This window comes from Andrographis paniculata, unplaced genomic scaffold (assembly GCF_009805555.1).
Source record: "Andrographis paniculata isolate CXL003 unplaced genomic scaffold, ASM980555v1 Contig55END, whole genome shotgun sequence".
NCBI classification, from domain to species: domain Eukaryota; kingdom Viridiplantae; phylum Streptophyta; class Magnoliopsida; order Lamiales; family Acanthaceae; genus Andrographis; species Andrographis paniculata.
In genome coordinates this window covers 3495331-3512856 of record NW_026137590.1, presented here as the reverse complement: position 1 = coordinate 3512856, position 17526 = coordinate 3495331, and the positions used below count along the sequence as shown (strand labels likewise).

The 17526-nt window shown below is 26.6% G+C and overlaps 1 protein-coding gene across 2 annotated transcripts; it reads left to right on the top strand.

Moving 5' to 3' along the window:
• The first annotated feature begins 5041 nt into the window (after positions 1-5041).
• On the top strand, positions 5042-8806 carry LOC127256435 (protein OVEREXPRESSOR OF CATIONIC PEROXIDASE 3). Of its 2 annotated transcripts, none has more exons than XM_051282448.1 (5): positions 5042-5208; positions 5981-6222; positions 6577-7164; positions 7608-7913; positions 8395-8806. In XM_051282448.1, exons 2-5 carry the CDS (start codon positions 6013-6015, stop codon positions 8524-8526), a joined length of 1236 nt encoding a protein of 411 aa, XP_051138405.1. In that variant the 5' UTR covers positions 5042-5208; positions 5981-6012; the 3' UTR covers positions 8527-8806. The 2 variants fall into 2 exon arrangements, with proteins under 2 accessions (XP_051138405.1, XP_051138404.1); XM_051282447.1 differs by having other exon boundaries at positions 6571-7164.
• The last annotated feature ends 8720 nt before the right edge of the window (positions 8807-17526 follow it).

Genomic DNA, 17526 nt, shown 5'->3' with positions numbered 1-17526 from the left:
TAATCCAACCATTAAGGTTCTAACTTCGTCCAAATAAAATCCAAATCCAGCTAATTGTCATAGTAGGCAGATAAAAATAGTGTAATGATATTTTTGTCCTTATTTTATTTTATGGTGTAAAAGTAACGATGTGATATAAAGTAAAAATATTTGTGAAAATAATGGAGTATTTAATGAAATGGGACGGAGGGAGTATTATTTACTCAACTAAAAAAAATAAAATTATATAACATATTTTGCCTAAATAATAAAAAAAAAATATTTGATTAAAATTATTGTACTAACTTCACAAATTCACTAAAAATTAAATTCAATTAAATTAATAAGATAAGCTATCACAATTAAATTAAATTAAGATATATCTAAATAAAACTTTTATCATAAAATTTTCACAAAAAAAAAATTTAAAATAAAAAACAAGCATAAATCTAGAAAAGCAGATGAAAATCTATTTAAATAACTTAAAATATATTTATAAATTCTAAAATTTAAAAAATCATGAAAAAGATGAATAGTATAATAATAACAATAACAAGAATATAACTAAATTAAAATTTGATTACTTGTACTCCCTCCATTCTTGTTTACCATTTTTTATCCGTCCCAAAACAATAGTTTTATTTTCATAAATAATTATATGATCATAAAATTATTCTTATTTTTTCATTATTATTACACAAATTGCCACTACTTTTTACAATAATATACTCACAAAAGGCAAAAAAAAAGTTATTTGTCCATACTTTTTACCAACAACCAATATAATATCAATATTCTGTCCAACACAATAAGACAATACTTTTGGATAGAGGGAATAATATATTTACATAACATACTACTAAATCAATCCCAAATCCAATCCAGTGAAAATGCGCAGCGGTGGCCGGTGGCGGGTGACGATGAGCTCGTAGCGGACGACAAGACAAGAATGGCCAGTAGCAGCCGGCAGCAGGCAGTGCTCGTGAGAAAGAATTAATTTCCCTTTTTTTTTTTTTTTTCCCTCTTTTGCTCTAGAATTATCTTGGGTAAAGTGATTTTTCAATTCCATAACTGGCTCATTTATCATTTTAATTACATGAGATTTCTTACTTGATAATGTAAGTATTTTATATCTGCTTTTAATTCATGTGATTATTCTTCGATCCATAGGCAGTTGATAATTGATATAATGAAATATACGCATGCGATAATATATATGAGATGATTATACAACTTTAATTTATGTGAATACTAAATTAGTCCAAATAGTGCTTTATTATTTGACATTACTTATTATTTGTATATGATTATTATAACAAGATGACGGTAGTAATCAATGTTGTTAATCCAAAAATTGATCATTGATGTTGCATAGTGTGTTGAGATGAGACAACATTATTCTTGAGTTTCATTATGTTTAGTGAGTATTCATTTGTATATTTATTTGGTCCTAATATTGTTCGGGAACAACTTTAAACACGGGAAAGACTCAATATTGATTCATTTGAACGGTATGGATCTTGATTTAACATTAAAAATCACTACAAAAAAGTTGAAATTTAGCTACAAAATATTACATAGCAAAAGGTACTGAATTTGTAGCAAGAAGGTTTTTGCCAAATATGTTTTATCGCCTATACTGTGTTGTTAAAGATCTTTTATGACAAATTTGACTTTCGTAACGAAAGATAAGTTTTCGCAATGAAAGTTAAGCAAAGAGCTAAAACTTTTTTGCTATAAAAATAAAATTCATAACAAAAAAAAATTAACAAAAAAATATGCATGGTTTTTTTAGCCAAATGATTTTAGCTATGAAATATAATTTTATAGCTAAAACCCTTTTACTATGAAAATATAATTTTCTAGCAAAAGAATTTTAGCGACGAAATTAATTTTGTAGTAGACAATTTTTTTAGATATAAAAAGTTAAGTTTTGTTGTTGAATGACATTGACTACATATTATTTCACAATTAAAAATATTGTAGCTAATTAATTTTTTTTTTTTGGCAGTGAATAAACAAAATCACTCCTCCAACTGCAAAAAATACTGTTGAGAAAAACATTTGTTTGAGAAATAAAATAGTTTTAACTGCCTAGGTATGATGATCATTAAGAAAACATTTCAGAAATATTTGGGGTACAATATATGATAATTATTACTACTTTAAGAATTTTCTTATCGAAATTGAAAAATACTTTACCAAAAGCGATGAGGTGAAAATATGTGTAATATTACTTCTAAATTGAAGAACCTTAAAGTTAAACTTTTTGGAGGACATATTAGTCCTATTGATCTTGCTCTCACTTCCAACTCCAACTCATCAGGTTCATCGTGAGGAGAAGACTTGCTTCTTATACAAGAAGGTTGGACAAGACAAGAAAATTTGTGTCAAGTATCACGAATAACGCGTAACAAAAGATATTTTTTTATTTTGGTTTTTACTGAAATTAATATAATTTTGGTTCATAAACACAATTGAGGGGTGAATTTTGTTTCATTGTGTTGCAAGATTCTTTCTATTGTCAAAAATCAATTAATGGTCAAAGATACATCTATATAGGCAACAAAAAATAATTTAAAGTTGAACCATTGACAATTTTATATTATTATTAAATATTGGTTATTATTTGGATTTGCAAGAGATTTTTTGTGGTACCGTCTTTTAGATGAAATTTAATTTTGACTTCTGGTTTAGAAAAATTTGGTTATTATTGTTCATTCGGAAATAAAGTTTTAGTCTCTTCCTAAATTTGAAATTTTTTGGAACTATATATAATTTTATGGTAATAATCGTCATTTGCTTAATTGTGTGGTGTAATATCGTAAATTAGTTATTGAACATATCCGTACAACGTTTATTATTGTGGATCTACTTAATTACTAAAGGTTGCCAGCCAAGTTCTATAGTGAACATGTTGCTTGTATGATAGTGAGACCATATTTTGATAATTCGATTTAATGGGAGGTGATTAGTAATGTTTAAATATAGTTGAAGTTATTTTATTTTATTCTACAAGATATATTATTCAATATTTGGTTATCTGAATTAAAGTTAAGGTAAATCAATTGGAAATAGACATGTTAAGATCACATAAAATGTAATTTTCATGTTGTGCATCCGCACTTAATCAAATCTTAAGTTATATTAATGTTGTGACCACTGATCGGTCTAATTGCGATAAATGCAATAATGACCGCTTTGATCATAAATTAATGTGATTGACAAATAAGATTGGTAAAATATTATTAATGATCATATATAAAAATTTTCATGATCTCAGAAGGTTATATACAATATACATTTACCCAAGTGAAATATTGTTGGATTAAAAATTTAATTGTTGAATTAAATGTAAACTATTTGAGTTATCAGTTAAATTAAGCTTTCCTGAAACACGGTCTATTAAATTTTATTGGGATTAAATGTATTTAATAAGTGCGAACCACCTATGTGCAAAAACCCGATAAATTATTAATTGGGAGATGAGACCAAATATTAATAACAAATAATATATTAGGGTTGTGATCCTAAGTCTAACGCAACATCCATTACTTTTCATATCTAATCGTTGAAGAAATAACAAAATTAGAAGGGTTTCTCAGGAGGGGTTGCGCCATATGCTTAAAAAACACGAAATCCTCAATTAATTCATAGATTTGAATCCAACTGCGCTAAAGAATAAGGTTAGATATATTATCTTATTTTCTTATCTCAATTTTTAACACGACGGATCTTTGGCTTAGAATTTAATTTCTCATAAGTTTGAACAGGACATGCAACTTCGATTGAAGAAGGGGCACATATCTCTATCCGATGAGGAGCTCAAAGGGAAGAACTTTTATAAATGGCATGGAGTTTTCGACCACACGGTAGAAAATTACATCGCATTTCGAAATGCAACGCAGTAGGCGATTAAAGAGGGGTGATTGCGTTTTGATGATCTAACAAAGATGGAGGTTGATACTGACCTTTTTTCCGGCCCCTGTGAATGTAGTTAGGATCCATCCCAAGAAAAATAGACAACTTAACTTCCCAACTAAGAGAATAATCCATAAACTACTGATGCCGTGCAGGCCCATCATCGAGCATTTAGGGAAAGTTTGCCGTCCTTCATGTCGAACTCCTCTGTGGGCTAGGTTGGTTCCTTTAAATACCGTAGTTGAAGTGAGTTTCGAGAAGGATTGAGAGATTTGGAGGGTGTCATCGGTAGATCAAGTTGTCATTATTTCTTACCCGACTCAGTGACCCGAAGAGCTCCAAAAGATAGAAGCTAGGTAATTAATCAAGCTCCGAATAAATATTAGCAGTTGTCCTAATCCCAGAAAAGCCTCTGGCGTCAAGCAACGAGGTTGGCGATCGAACAAATCTTGTCAAAAACCCTTGGTGATTATGATTTAATTACCCTTGGTAAAAAAAAAATTATCAGCAGCAGCACTCGCATAAAAAACAACAAGAACATAGCAGTCTTGTCGGTTTTTCTTCCCCCTGCGCAGTTGTGGAGATTGGATCGATCGACATAGTAAACGTTATCCGATCGGCTTGAAAATTTTACTGAAGATAAGGGACATCTATACCTTCGTTTTGTACGGTATTTCAACGGTTTGATTTTCAGATAAAAATCCGAAAACAACACATGTTTTTTACTCTATTTTGTTCGACTTTTTATTTTTTTTATGAGATCGAGATTTCGGTAACTTATCATTGATCAAGCCATATCTCAAATTATGATTTTGTACTATTGTAAGTATGATTTTCGGTGATAGTATGAGGTTAAGAGTCTCCTAATTTTTTCTCTTTTAACGGTGAAGAAATTTTTAACGTAAATCGATATATCATTATATTTTTTGTTATTTATTAATGCTTATATGACATTCTAATAATTAGGAAATTATATTATTGCTATATTATCCTCTAACTTATTAGTCAATTAAAAAAATTTTTGCCAAATATATATATATATTTTTTTTCTGCTCGAACTGGATAAACTCCGGGCCAACCTAATATATTTTGTGTGCCAAATATTTTTAGTTGTATGACACGTACGGGCCCGCCGCCCTTCAGTGCACCGATCCATTCTTTATCCTTCTTCCCCTGACTCTATTCCTTCTCCTTCCTCAATCTCCATATCTTACACTACTTCGTTACCGTCTGGCTTCTCGTATTTTCTTCTCCGACCCTTGTCTTCTTCCAAGTCAGTCAGGACAGCTTCTTTCTTCTTCATCGGAGGTTCGTAAATTCAATCCTTCCACTAATTTTAAATGATTTACTGTTATAAATTTCAATGCCGACTGCTGCTATGGGTATTTAGGATTTGAATTGTTTGATATCAATTGTAATTATTTTGTGTTATTTTTAGATTAATTCCAAGGGTTGGAGTCTATTTCATAGTCGTAAAGAGTTTCATTGTTGTTGGTTGGTTCTGTATATTTTTCCCCAAATATATATCCTTCATTGAGTTCGTTTTTGTGTGAATGAAGGTACCTTTGTCTTTATACAATTTTGTAAATCTGAATGTATGAAATTAAGTTTGTGTACTGTATATCTAAACGATGTAGTTGGCAAACTTTGAAAAAGCTTTACGTTTGTGTTGATGAATTTTAATGAATTAATGTTCTAGTTTTGTTTATTTTGAAAATTTGTTTGAACTTTGTTATGCAAATTTTTGCACTATTTTGGAAGATAATTCTACCTATAATCCTTTCATTTGATGCATTAAAATATTGATAATTTCAATAAATTTTTAAATATTGCCTAGCCCTCCACACTTAATTGTGGGTTGCGATTGGCCGAGTAAATTTTAGCTAGCCGTGCCACCTGTTCCGACACCTCTACCCACTGCCCATAGGCAGCAATGCTCAAGCTTTGTCCTTGATTTCATAATTCGGGTAATATTTTTTCGTTGAGGCTAGGCTATTCTAATAATTAGCATTGAAACTGTGAGGGAATCTGAATCAAGTTAATTTTCAAACGTTTATTTGACATATGATGAATATCGCAGGTATTTTGAGGCAGAAATAAGAAATTGATCAAATGGCATCATTAACAGCTCTCCAGACATTCCATACACTCCAATGTGCTAGTTCCAACTCAGATGTCTTCCCCTTGTGCAATCATAAAAGTCCTTTAAAAAATTTCTTCAGGCCAAGTCCGCAACCTTTGCGCTCCCTCTGCCTATGTTTGTCTAGCCACCGTAGCAGACGCAATTCAAACCCTTCTGTTTCTTCCAAACAGCCGAAAAAGGTATCCAGGTGTCTAAATTTTCAAATTCTGTTGTTTGAGGGAAGTGGAATTGAGAAACAGATGCTAATCCCGCCTGTGGTTTTCCCTTGAGGCAAACTACCTTTCCTTTTTGTATTTTATTACAAATCATAGTGACAAAAAGTGAAGATATGATGAATTTGGATTGCTTCTCGAAATTCCTCGTATTATACTAACATATTTATTGCTTTATATTATGTTTATGCTAGATATGCATTTTTCCAATTTTACATAGGTGAATCACTTTATTAAGCTATATGTATATCTATGTACAAAATTAAGTATGCATTCAATAATTTTACTGTTAATGACAAAATTAAATTTCATAAGATGCAGCGCAAAACCACAAAGAAAAGAGTCGAAGAAGATGAAGATGAAGATGAAGATGCCCTTGAGGCTCTTTTTAGTCAGCTTGGAGAAGATCTGAAAAATGATGAATTATATGGTACTGAGGATGATGACGATGATGACGATATAAGCGATGAAGAGCTTACTAAACTTGCACAAAATCTAGCTGAGGCTCTGGTGGATGAAGATGATGATATAAGTGATGACGATGATGGTATAAGTGATGATGATGATGATATAAGTGATGAAGATGATGTTATAAGTGATGAAGAGCTTGCTAAACTTGAACAGGAGCTAGCTGAGGCTCTGGCGGGTGAAGATGACGATATAAGTGATGAAGAGCTTGCTAAACTTGAACAGGAGCTAGCTGAGGCTGTGAAGGATGATAAAATATTTGGGGCTTTGAATTCTGCTACAATTGAAGATGTCAGTGAAGAGGAAGATGATGATAATGATGATGAGGGTGGATATGAAGTTGGTGATGACAATGAAGAAGAGGAAAGATCTGTAAACCTCAAAAATTGGCAACTTAGGAGACTAGCCTATGCTCTGAAAGACGGTCGCCGTAAGACTAGGGTGAGCCTCTCTCTAATGGTTAAGAGCATCGTGGAATGAGGGTCTTCATTATAAAGCTTTGTTCACATAAATGGATTGAATAAAAATTTCACAGGAATATATTTATTGATTTTTATCATAGAATATATAAACTATTTCTGAGATATATAGTCATGTATTTTTATCTGGTCAAGGGTTTATACTATGAAAATGAGCATGAGATTACTTGGATCAAATAACTTATCCAATCTGATCCCTATAAAATAACAAGATGTAATTTATTTATTGTCTAATATTACTTGAATAGTCCTAAGTGCTGGCTTTAAAATGGAAAGGTGTCATGTGAAATAAATTTAGTATTTACGGTGTCTATTCAAGGTCTTTAAGTTTATTTTCCAAGCTACTATTTTCACACATCTTGTATGATTTGTCGTTTTGTTTATAATACCCTTCTTTTGCCACAGGTGAAAAATCTTGCTGCCGACCTATGTCTAGACAGAGCTGTTGTTCTTAGATTACTTCGTGACCCTCCTCCTAATCTTGTTATGCTGAGTGCTACTTTACCCGATAAGCCTGATTCAACAATCTCTGGTACTATGAAGGAAGTGGAAGCTGTTTCTTTAGAGACAGAGACATCGACAACAAAGCCTGAAGTTAAGGCAGAAGTTCCTGTTCATGTCAAGCAACACAATTGGTCCGCTAAAAAGAGGCTGAAGAAAATGCAACTTCAGACTCTGGAGCAAGTCTATGAACGATCGAAGCGCCCAACTGTGAGTTAAAATGACTTTTTAATATGTTTGTTCATTTATGCTGCAGCAAGTAATCTTAAGAGCCTTCCATATTTTAGATGCTATGGTTATCGGGTCTGGGGCTGACCCGACATTTGTTCTTAACATTTGCATATAGTCGTAGACTCTAGAGAATGATCAAATTCCGTATATATTCAATTTATGTACATGAAAGGGTTTAAAGAGGATATGACTAAGAACCAATACAAATGCTTTTCTTTCTTGGTGTATCTATTAGCAATGGAGGCGGGCCATGGCAAAGCCGTAAGGCAATAGTTTTTTCCCCTTATTAGGAGTTTCAAATTCTTTTTGTCATACTACGACAAATAGAATGAGAATGCAGCCATTTTGATTGCCTCCCTATCCTGATGCATTATGAAATGTCATTTTCGATTTGAAAGTTGAAGCCTTGAACGTTGTACCAATTTCATCCTATTTGTGGCTTGAACATATATGATTGCAGAATGCAATGGTTAGCAGCATCGTGCAGTTGACAAATCTGCCGCGGAAAAGGGTTGTGAAGTGGTTTGAAGATAGACGAGCTGAAGATGGGGTGCCCGAGCGCCGGTTGCCATATCAACTAAAGAGGCAGTAAGTACTCTCTCTCTTTCTCTCACTCTCTCTCTCTCTCTACATACATATAGATATATATATATATATATGTATATGTTGTAGGGAGTCTGGTAGGATTGGAGCTGATATGGATAGAAAGTTCTTTCAAATTGTTATTGCCCAGCCTTTCTTATTTATTTATCTTGCAGTCTTTGGAACAATTTTACTTATATTTTGTCTTTAGATCAAAATCGACTAATGTTTTACTATGTTTCTCTCTTGTTTTATGCACTAGGGTGAAATGGGTAGAAAGTTCTTTGAAATGTATTTATTTGAATAAGGACAGAGAATACCAAAGATCGCATTTATTCATGTATATATGCATACTTACATGTTGGCTTTTGACACTTTTTAGTAACCTTTTGAATATTCTCAAATCTCAATGCATGCTTTGAATCATATACATATAATGGTCCAAATTCTTAAAAAAAAATAATTAGACTATTAAGATAAAAATAAAATAAAAAATAAAATAAAAAGTCACTATTGATTGGTGTGTATCACACTCTTAATTGGTGTATCGATGTTGTATATTTATTGAGAGGAATCATATTTTCTACACCTTATTACCCTTTCGATTTCTTCAAGATATTTTACATTCAAAATATTACATCAATATTTATTTATATCGCATCATATAATTTTTTTAATTCAAATTTTTTACTATTCAGATGTCAATTCAAAATTCAAACTCCTAAACATGTATAGAGTGAATTTTGAATTTCTCTTGGATTTGGGTGACGCCTTGGTAAATTAAAAATATAATTAACTTTAAAAATATATATTATTGAAAAAAATATCCCGCAAGAAAGTTGTCATTGACTTTTTACGTGTTGATCTTTAAATGTTAATTATTATATCAATATGTAATAGAAATAAAGAGAAAATGACAAAAATACTTCTATTTGTCTCTTATAATACAAATACAATGGTATTTGTCAGAGTAAATTATTCAAACCAAATGATAACCTTCTTGCGGGACGGAGTGAATATTATAATTTATGGTAAAATTAAAATTTAAAATAAATAATATTTCAACTCAATTAGTATATATCCATACATGAATGTAAATGCTAAATTTTATGATTTGTATATTGTCATTATACTACAAATTTATTTTAATAATAAAATGATGTACTTTGTGTTCGTCAATATCAAGATTTCATCTTTATCATATGTATTACATATAAATAAAAATAACTAGAAATAAAAATATCAAATAAAATTTTATAAAATGTTCAAACTATATTTTTACTAAACATTTATACTTAAAATTCAATACCATGTCGAATGTTGTGGAAGCTGAAATTTGTTTTCATTTGTTATGGATGTACATGAAATTTCTTTACATGAAAATTTTTCAACATTATATAGAATTAGCAAAATACAATAAAATTATCACAACAAAATTATAAAATATTTAAGATATGTTGTAAAAAATAAACAGAGATAAAAATTGAATGGAAAAAATATACTCCCTCCATCCCACATAATTTGTCCCTATTTTCTATTTTCGTCCATCCCACATAACTTGTCCTTTCTATTTTTGGAAATATAATTATGCACTTTAATCATATTTTAAATTTTAAATTTTATAATTTTCGTAATTTTAATTAAACTATTTACTTATCTTAATCTTAATCTATAATTATTTTTACTAAATAATAATTATTTTTACTAATATATTTCTTAATTACTTACTAATTATACTTTACCTAAATTTTCGTATCTCCAGTAATAATCTCATATTTTCTGGAACGGAGGGAGTAATATTTTAAATATAAAACAATTATCTAACGTACTAAATTTGTAAAGATTATTATTGATAAATATTAAAAACAGAATATCCAATTAATTACATTTCAAATCTACATACATCATCTTTTAATTGTGTGCGCCCTTATTTAGATTGGTTTAAGCCTCGTACTCCCTCCGTCCCGCCAAATTAGTCTAATATTTTATTTTTTTAAACCGTTCCACCAAATTAGTTAACTTTCCTATTATAGTACTTTCTCTGTCCTAGATACCATATTCACGTTGTCGTTTCTATTCGTCTCACGTACCATGTCACTTTCCTTTTCTGGAAAATGATTATCCACTTTAATTTCATTTTAAATTTTTAAATTTTATTTTTTTTAATTTTAATTAAACTAATTAGTTATCTTAATCTTAATTTATAATTATTTATATTATAGGATAATTATTTTCGCTAATACATTCTTAATTATCTACTAATTACACCCCTCCTAAAATATCGTGTCTAGAGTGTAGCAGACACGGTATCTGGGACGGAGGGAGTAATAATTAATAATTAATACTTATAATTAACAAACTTAACCATATTCTATTAACTTACAAATATATTTAGTTTTATTTTTTGTTTAGTTGTAAATTTAGAAGTTTGACTAAAATTTTGAATGATAAAAATAAAATAAATATTTGATATGATATAAATGAGTATTAATCTAATTTTAAATATTTTAAATTAATTTATAATGTAATACAAAAAATTGATGTTTGATTTGAAAAATTATGGCCGAAAAATTAATTAAAAAAGAGATATGATTTTGAATTTTTTTTTTCTTTATTCAAAAAAATTAAAAACAAAAAAATTATTTATCATGCAAAATTATAAAATTATTTTTAATTTTGGTATTTTAGCGTAAAATATTATATTTTAATACCATGTATACAATTCAATTAGAGATAGTTTTGGAAAGTATATCGAACTATATTGTACACCGTACCAAATTTTTTTGATTATTAAAAAAAAATATCGATATTATATCGAATATTCGGTATATACAAAAATATCGATTTTTTTATTATCTATATATACTGAGAATATCATGTATATCGTTATTATACAAAAAAAAGCATATCGTACCGAAAATTTAAAAAAAAAAAATTGATATTTTTTTGTATGAGTATACATGTTATTTACGCAATTCAATATTTCTATTCGTAAATTTGGTATCCCAAAATATTTATACGGCATTGGTACGGTAAAATATCATATCAAAAACTTTGATACTTTATATAATGTGGCATTACATTTTATGTATCATAACGAACTATTTCTAATATCAAATTCGAAAATTTTTATGTATTTTATATGTAAAATTGTTATTATGTAACATGTGTTTGTTTTGTGAGATTGTTGAAAAGAAAATTTTTACGTTAAGTATAAGAAATTGTGTACGGAATATAAAAATAATAAATATGTGTAATATATTAATTTTTTTTTAAAAACATGTTGGAAAATTTTTTAGAAAGAACAAAACCATACATTTTTAGTTGTATATTAAAATTATTATTATTATTTTTATCTAATTACATATATTGATTTACAATAGATACAATTATTATAACTAATTTTCAATCATTTCAATAAATAAAAAAAAATCAATATTTAAAAATTAAAATAAAAAATATTTAAACTTTTAATCTAATATTTTATCCAAAAAAAAATATATTTAAAATAAACTTAATTACATCAACAAATCAAACTAATTAACTATATAATACAATATTTCTTAAACTGTGTATCCAAAAGAAAGTGGACTAATTCCACGGGACGGAGGAAGTATTTTAGATGACATATTAAAGAAGAACACATCACTTATATGTCCAATTTTTTTTGTTCTTAAATTTCTTTTATATATATATATATATATATGCATTTATATTAATTATATTATCTAAGTACTGATTTAAAAGTAGTTAAGTTTCGTCTATTCAACATAGTGCTGAATTATACTCCCTCCGTCTCAAATACCGTGTCTGCTATACTGTAGACACGGTATTTTAGGAGATGTGTAATTAGTAGATAATTAAGAATGTATTAGTGAAAATAATTATACTATAATATAAATAATTATAAATTAAGATTAAGATAACTAATTAGTTTAATTAAAATTAAAAATTTAAAATGAGATTAAAGTGTGTAATCATTTTTCAAAAAAGGAAAGTGACATGGTATGTGGGACGGACAAAAACGGCAACATGGACATAGTATCTGGGATGGAGGGAGTAATATATCAGTACTCAATTCTTGCGGTATTTGTACTTTATAATTTTTGCTACGACATCTGATTAGTTTTCTATTCTAGAATTGTAAAGAATAAGAAATGCGCTATGCTATTACGGTGGGCCAAGTAGATTAGGGTGTGTTTGTTTCGTGCTTGGATTTTGAATTGGGATTTGAATGGTAAAAATTTTGAATTTGAATAGTTGTATAATGTGATATAAATAGGTGTTGATATGATGTTTTGAATGTAAAATTGATTTTTAGTATAATATAAAAAATGAAAAATAAATATTTGATTTGATATTTTTTTGGGGGAAAAAATTGGATGAATAGTGGAAATTAAATCCAATCCCCCAAACAAACACACCCTAATAAGACTAAGGGTGTGTTTCTTCAGGGGTCTGGGGAAATTTAGGTTTGAGTTTGGTTTTTATTTGAATTTTGGGATGAGTTTGAATTTTGTTGTTTTTTTTTTGTATTTGGGTTTGGTTGAGGTTTCGAGAATTTTGATGTGTATTGATTTGATGGATAATGAATAAAATAATATAAATGTATATTAAATTTAATTGATAAAATTTATATTGTATGATTTGATTATGAATTTATATTATACTCAACATATATATATATATAAATTTTTATTTATTTGTATCATAGAAAATTTTATTCTTTACAAAATGACATATATATTGTATATATTTTTTTCCCTTATAATTATAATTATACCATAATTTTTCCAAATTTTACTATTTGGACTATGCATTTTTCGAAAAAAAAAAATACATTTTTTCTTCTTACAAAACATCACATCAAACATTATTTTAATGTCAAACTCAAACTAAAATTTCTGATACTCAACCAAAAGAAACACACATTATATTTAGGAATTTTGATGTGTATTGACTCGATGGATAATGAATAAAATAATATAAATGTGTATTAAATTTAATTAATAAAATTTATATAATATGATTTGATTATAAATTTATATTATACCCAACATATATATTTATAAATTTTTATTTATTTGTATTATAAAAAAATTTATTCTCTACAAAACGACATATATATTGTATATATTTTATTCAATTATAATTATTATAATTTTTTTTTATATTTATAATTTTAAAAGTTTAACTATTTTATTGAAAAAAAAAAAAGAAGGGACAAAGCCTTTTCAGACTTTTGTCACCCAAAACACAAACAAAAACCAGTATTTATACAGTGAAAACGCCCAAACCTGACTAAAGAAACAAGCCCTAAAACATTTTCATAAATTTTTATATTAAAAAATAAAATAATTTCATGATTTGTTGTACTTAAGTTATTTATATTTTTTTTAGACTGTAAGAGTGTATTTGGTACAAAGAAAGAATTGAAAGTAGAGATTATTTGTTTGAATATGAGAAATCAAAATTTGAAAAAAAGTATTTAAATTTCTCTGTTTTTATTGGAGAGAAATTAATATTGATGCAATATATTTATTTATTTGTACTATTTAATTTTTTATAATTATTTTTTTTTTAAAAAAATTATATTATTTCAATTTTACAAAACAACACATTTAACTTATTATTCAATTGTTTAATTTTTATAATCGTAAAAAATATCTCACATGTATACTCTATTATCACTTTCTATATTTATCTCGTTGGTAAAATATATCCAACATATTTGCAAAATTCGTTATTCCTGTCCTTTGGCCGCGTGTGACATTCACACCACACGCGGCGAAATGACAGATATTGGGATTTTTGCAAACATGTAGAATATATTTTGCGATTTTTGTTTGGGGGTTTGGATTTTGGATTAGATTTGAATAATAAAAAATTTAAATTCGAATAGTTGTATGATATAATATAAATAAGTATTGACGTGATATTTTGAATATAAAATCAATTTTTAAAATAATATAAAAAATAAAAAAAATAGGTGTTTAATTTGATACTTTTGAAAAAAAAAATTAATGTGAATTTATTTATTTATTTTTTATTTTTATAACTCTTCCAATATCCATGTAGGTATATACATATACATATAAAGTAAATGATATTATTATATAAAAAATAAAAAAAGTAAAGATATGCAAATATAGATTAAAAAAATTATATACATATAGGCGGATCATGAACAAATATAAAAATAATAATATTATTTCAATATTATTTTTTAATTTTCATCAATAATCATCTCTATAAAATTATTAAATTATATAATTATTTTATATTTAAAATATTAAAAAAAGGTATCCTACTCATTTAAAAGCAAAACTTTTAAGATATATCTAAATAAAAAATAATAATAATAATAATAATAGAACCAACACATATATATATATATATATATATGACCATTACAACTCAAACAGAACACGAAACATAGAACATCGAAGTATTAACCGTTCCAAAATTCACAAAAAAAAAAAAAAAAATCAATTCAAAAGCAATAATAAATTTGCTAAACGAAGGCAAAAAATATAAATAATAAAAGTCATCTTACACAAAATGTTAATATTTTTTTTTTTAAAAAAAATATACTCTATTTCTCTCTCTGTCATATTGAAAAGTTGTAGTTTTTTATTTTTGTCCGTTTCAAAACAAAGATTATCATTTCCTAATTTAGTTATTGTACTACCTACCTAATATAATATATACCTTTCCAAATTACACTATATTACACAAATGTCATTACTTTTATATTACACAATACTATAAGGGTATTTTTGTCTTTTTCACTACAACTCATTATAATACTAATATTCAAAAATCTACGTGCAAAAAATAAACGAAAACCTTACACCGAGACAGAGAAAGTATTATAAAATATTATAAAATTAGCAAAAATTCATAACATATTTTAGTGTAATTCATCGTTCACCGTCGTAAAATGCTAAAAAACAAAAAAATTGATTCTTAGGAGATGAGCAAGAGAGAATGATGCTGCCTGAATGCTAAGATACTATGTGCAATAGAATAAGTAATGATAAAGGGTGACTATAAATTTATAAGAGATTAAAATTATGTAATATAACTAATAATCATCCGCTTTTAATTTAATTAATTATAGAAATTATCACAATTAATGATGGATTTAAATATACAATTAAGAAAATATTTAATCAATTTTATTATTTTAAAGAAATAAAAAATAAGGAAATATAATCATTCATTTTTAATTTTATTAATTACGAATACAATTATCATTAACTATGACTTTAAATAAGAATTAAGAATATATTAAATTAATTATTTAATTATTATTCATTTTTAAAAATAGAAATTATTAATTATGAATATAATTAATATTAATTATATCAATTAAGATAATTGTTTTTATTAAAAATTCAAAAAAATAAAAAAATTATTTATGTGAAACCTACATAATTCAAATATATAATACATACAAATAATTAAAAATATATTGATGGAAATATAATTTATTTCATAAGGATATATATTATATTTATCATGTGTAGTTATGTTGAGAATTTAATTTAATTTAATTTATGATTTTTTGTTACTAAAATTGATTCATTTATATTGGAAATAAATATTCGAATTACCAATATCATGTCTAGATTTTATAGTAAAGAATAAATTAAGTTTTTTTAAATTCACCCACGAAGTGATATTAAAAGAAAATTATTGTTTGTAGATCCAATTCATAGTGATACCATTAGGGTTGAACAAAATATCCGAAATCCGAAAATTCAATCCAAACCAAATCAAAATTTAAAATTTGGTTTGAATTTTCGGATTGGATCGGATTGAATTTTTAACAAATTTCGGATTTTCGGATCGGACCGGTATACTTAAAATTCGAACAAATCCGAGATCCGAATATAACATTTTAATATATTTTTTTATTATATATATTTAATATTTTATTAGAAAATATTATATTTTAATATAAAAAACTCAAATTTATTACTTATATTTAATTTTTATATATTATATATTTAGTATTATAAAATAATAATAAAATATAAAAGAAATTTTAAAAAAAAATAATAAAAATATTTAGAATTTCGGATTTTTCGGTTTAGTTCAGATTACGAATTTTGGAATTTCGGTTATTTCGGTTCGGTTCGATTCGGATTGATTTTTTCAAAAATTTCGAATTTTCGGATCCGAACTAAAAATCCGAATGCTCACCCTAGATACCATGATATCTTATGGTGATTGATGTCTTAATTGAGGGTTTGACAAAAAAGTAAACATAGAGTTTGTTTCTTTTGTGAATTTTTTTTAGTTTTAAACAAATACTCCTTCCCCACTTAATTTGTTCATTTTCTTTTTATTTTCGTCCGTCTCACATAATTTATCATTTTTTTTAGATTTTTTTTAGAAATATAATTATACACTTTAATCATATTTAAAATTCATAGTTATCTTAATCTTTATCTATAATTATTTTTATTAAATCGTAATTATTTTCATTAATACACATATTAATTACTTACTAATTACACAATACCTAAAACTTTGTGCATAGGCTAAATGGAACAAAATAGGTGGGACGAAAAGAGTAATATATTACACACACTTATTATTTTCATATTACTTACGTAATTCTGTATACACATACAAAATTATAATTCAAACCAAAATACAAAACAAATATATCGATTGTTGTATGTGAAATATTGAATTTTGTAAAATGATATACATAAATTTAATCAAATGTGACAGTAATGACATACAGAAAGTTTTGGCAAATATTATAGTTCTTTTATGATACTTAACAGTTAACTGTTAGCTTATTTGTTTAGTTTATTTGATTAATTAGTTTGAAATAATTAGCTACTTATGTTAAAGTATTTGGTAAAATAAATATTTAATATTAGTTATTTCTACGTAAAATAACAATTAAAAATAATTTATATTTTAATGTTAAAGTATTTAGTTTTGTTCTTTATGTACATGTGTATCATTTTTCAGATTTTTTATTAGT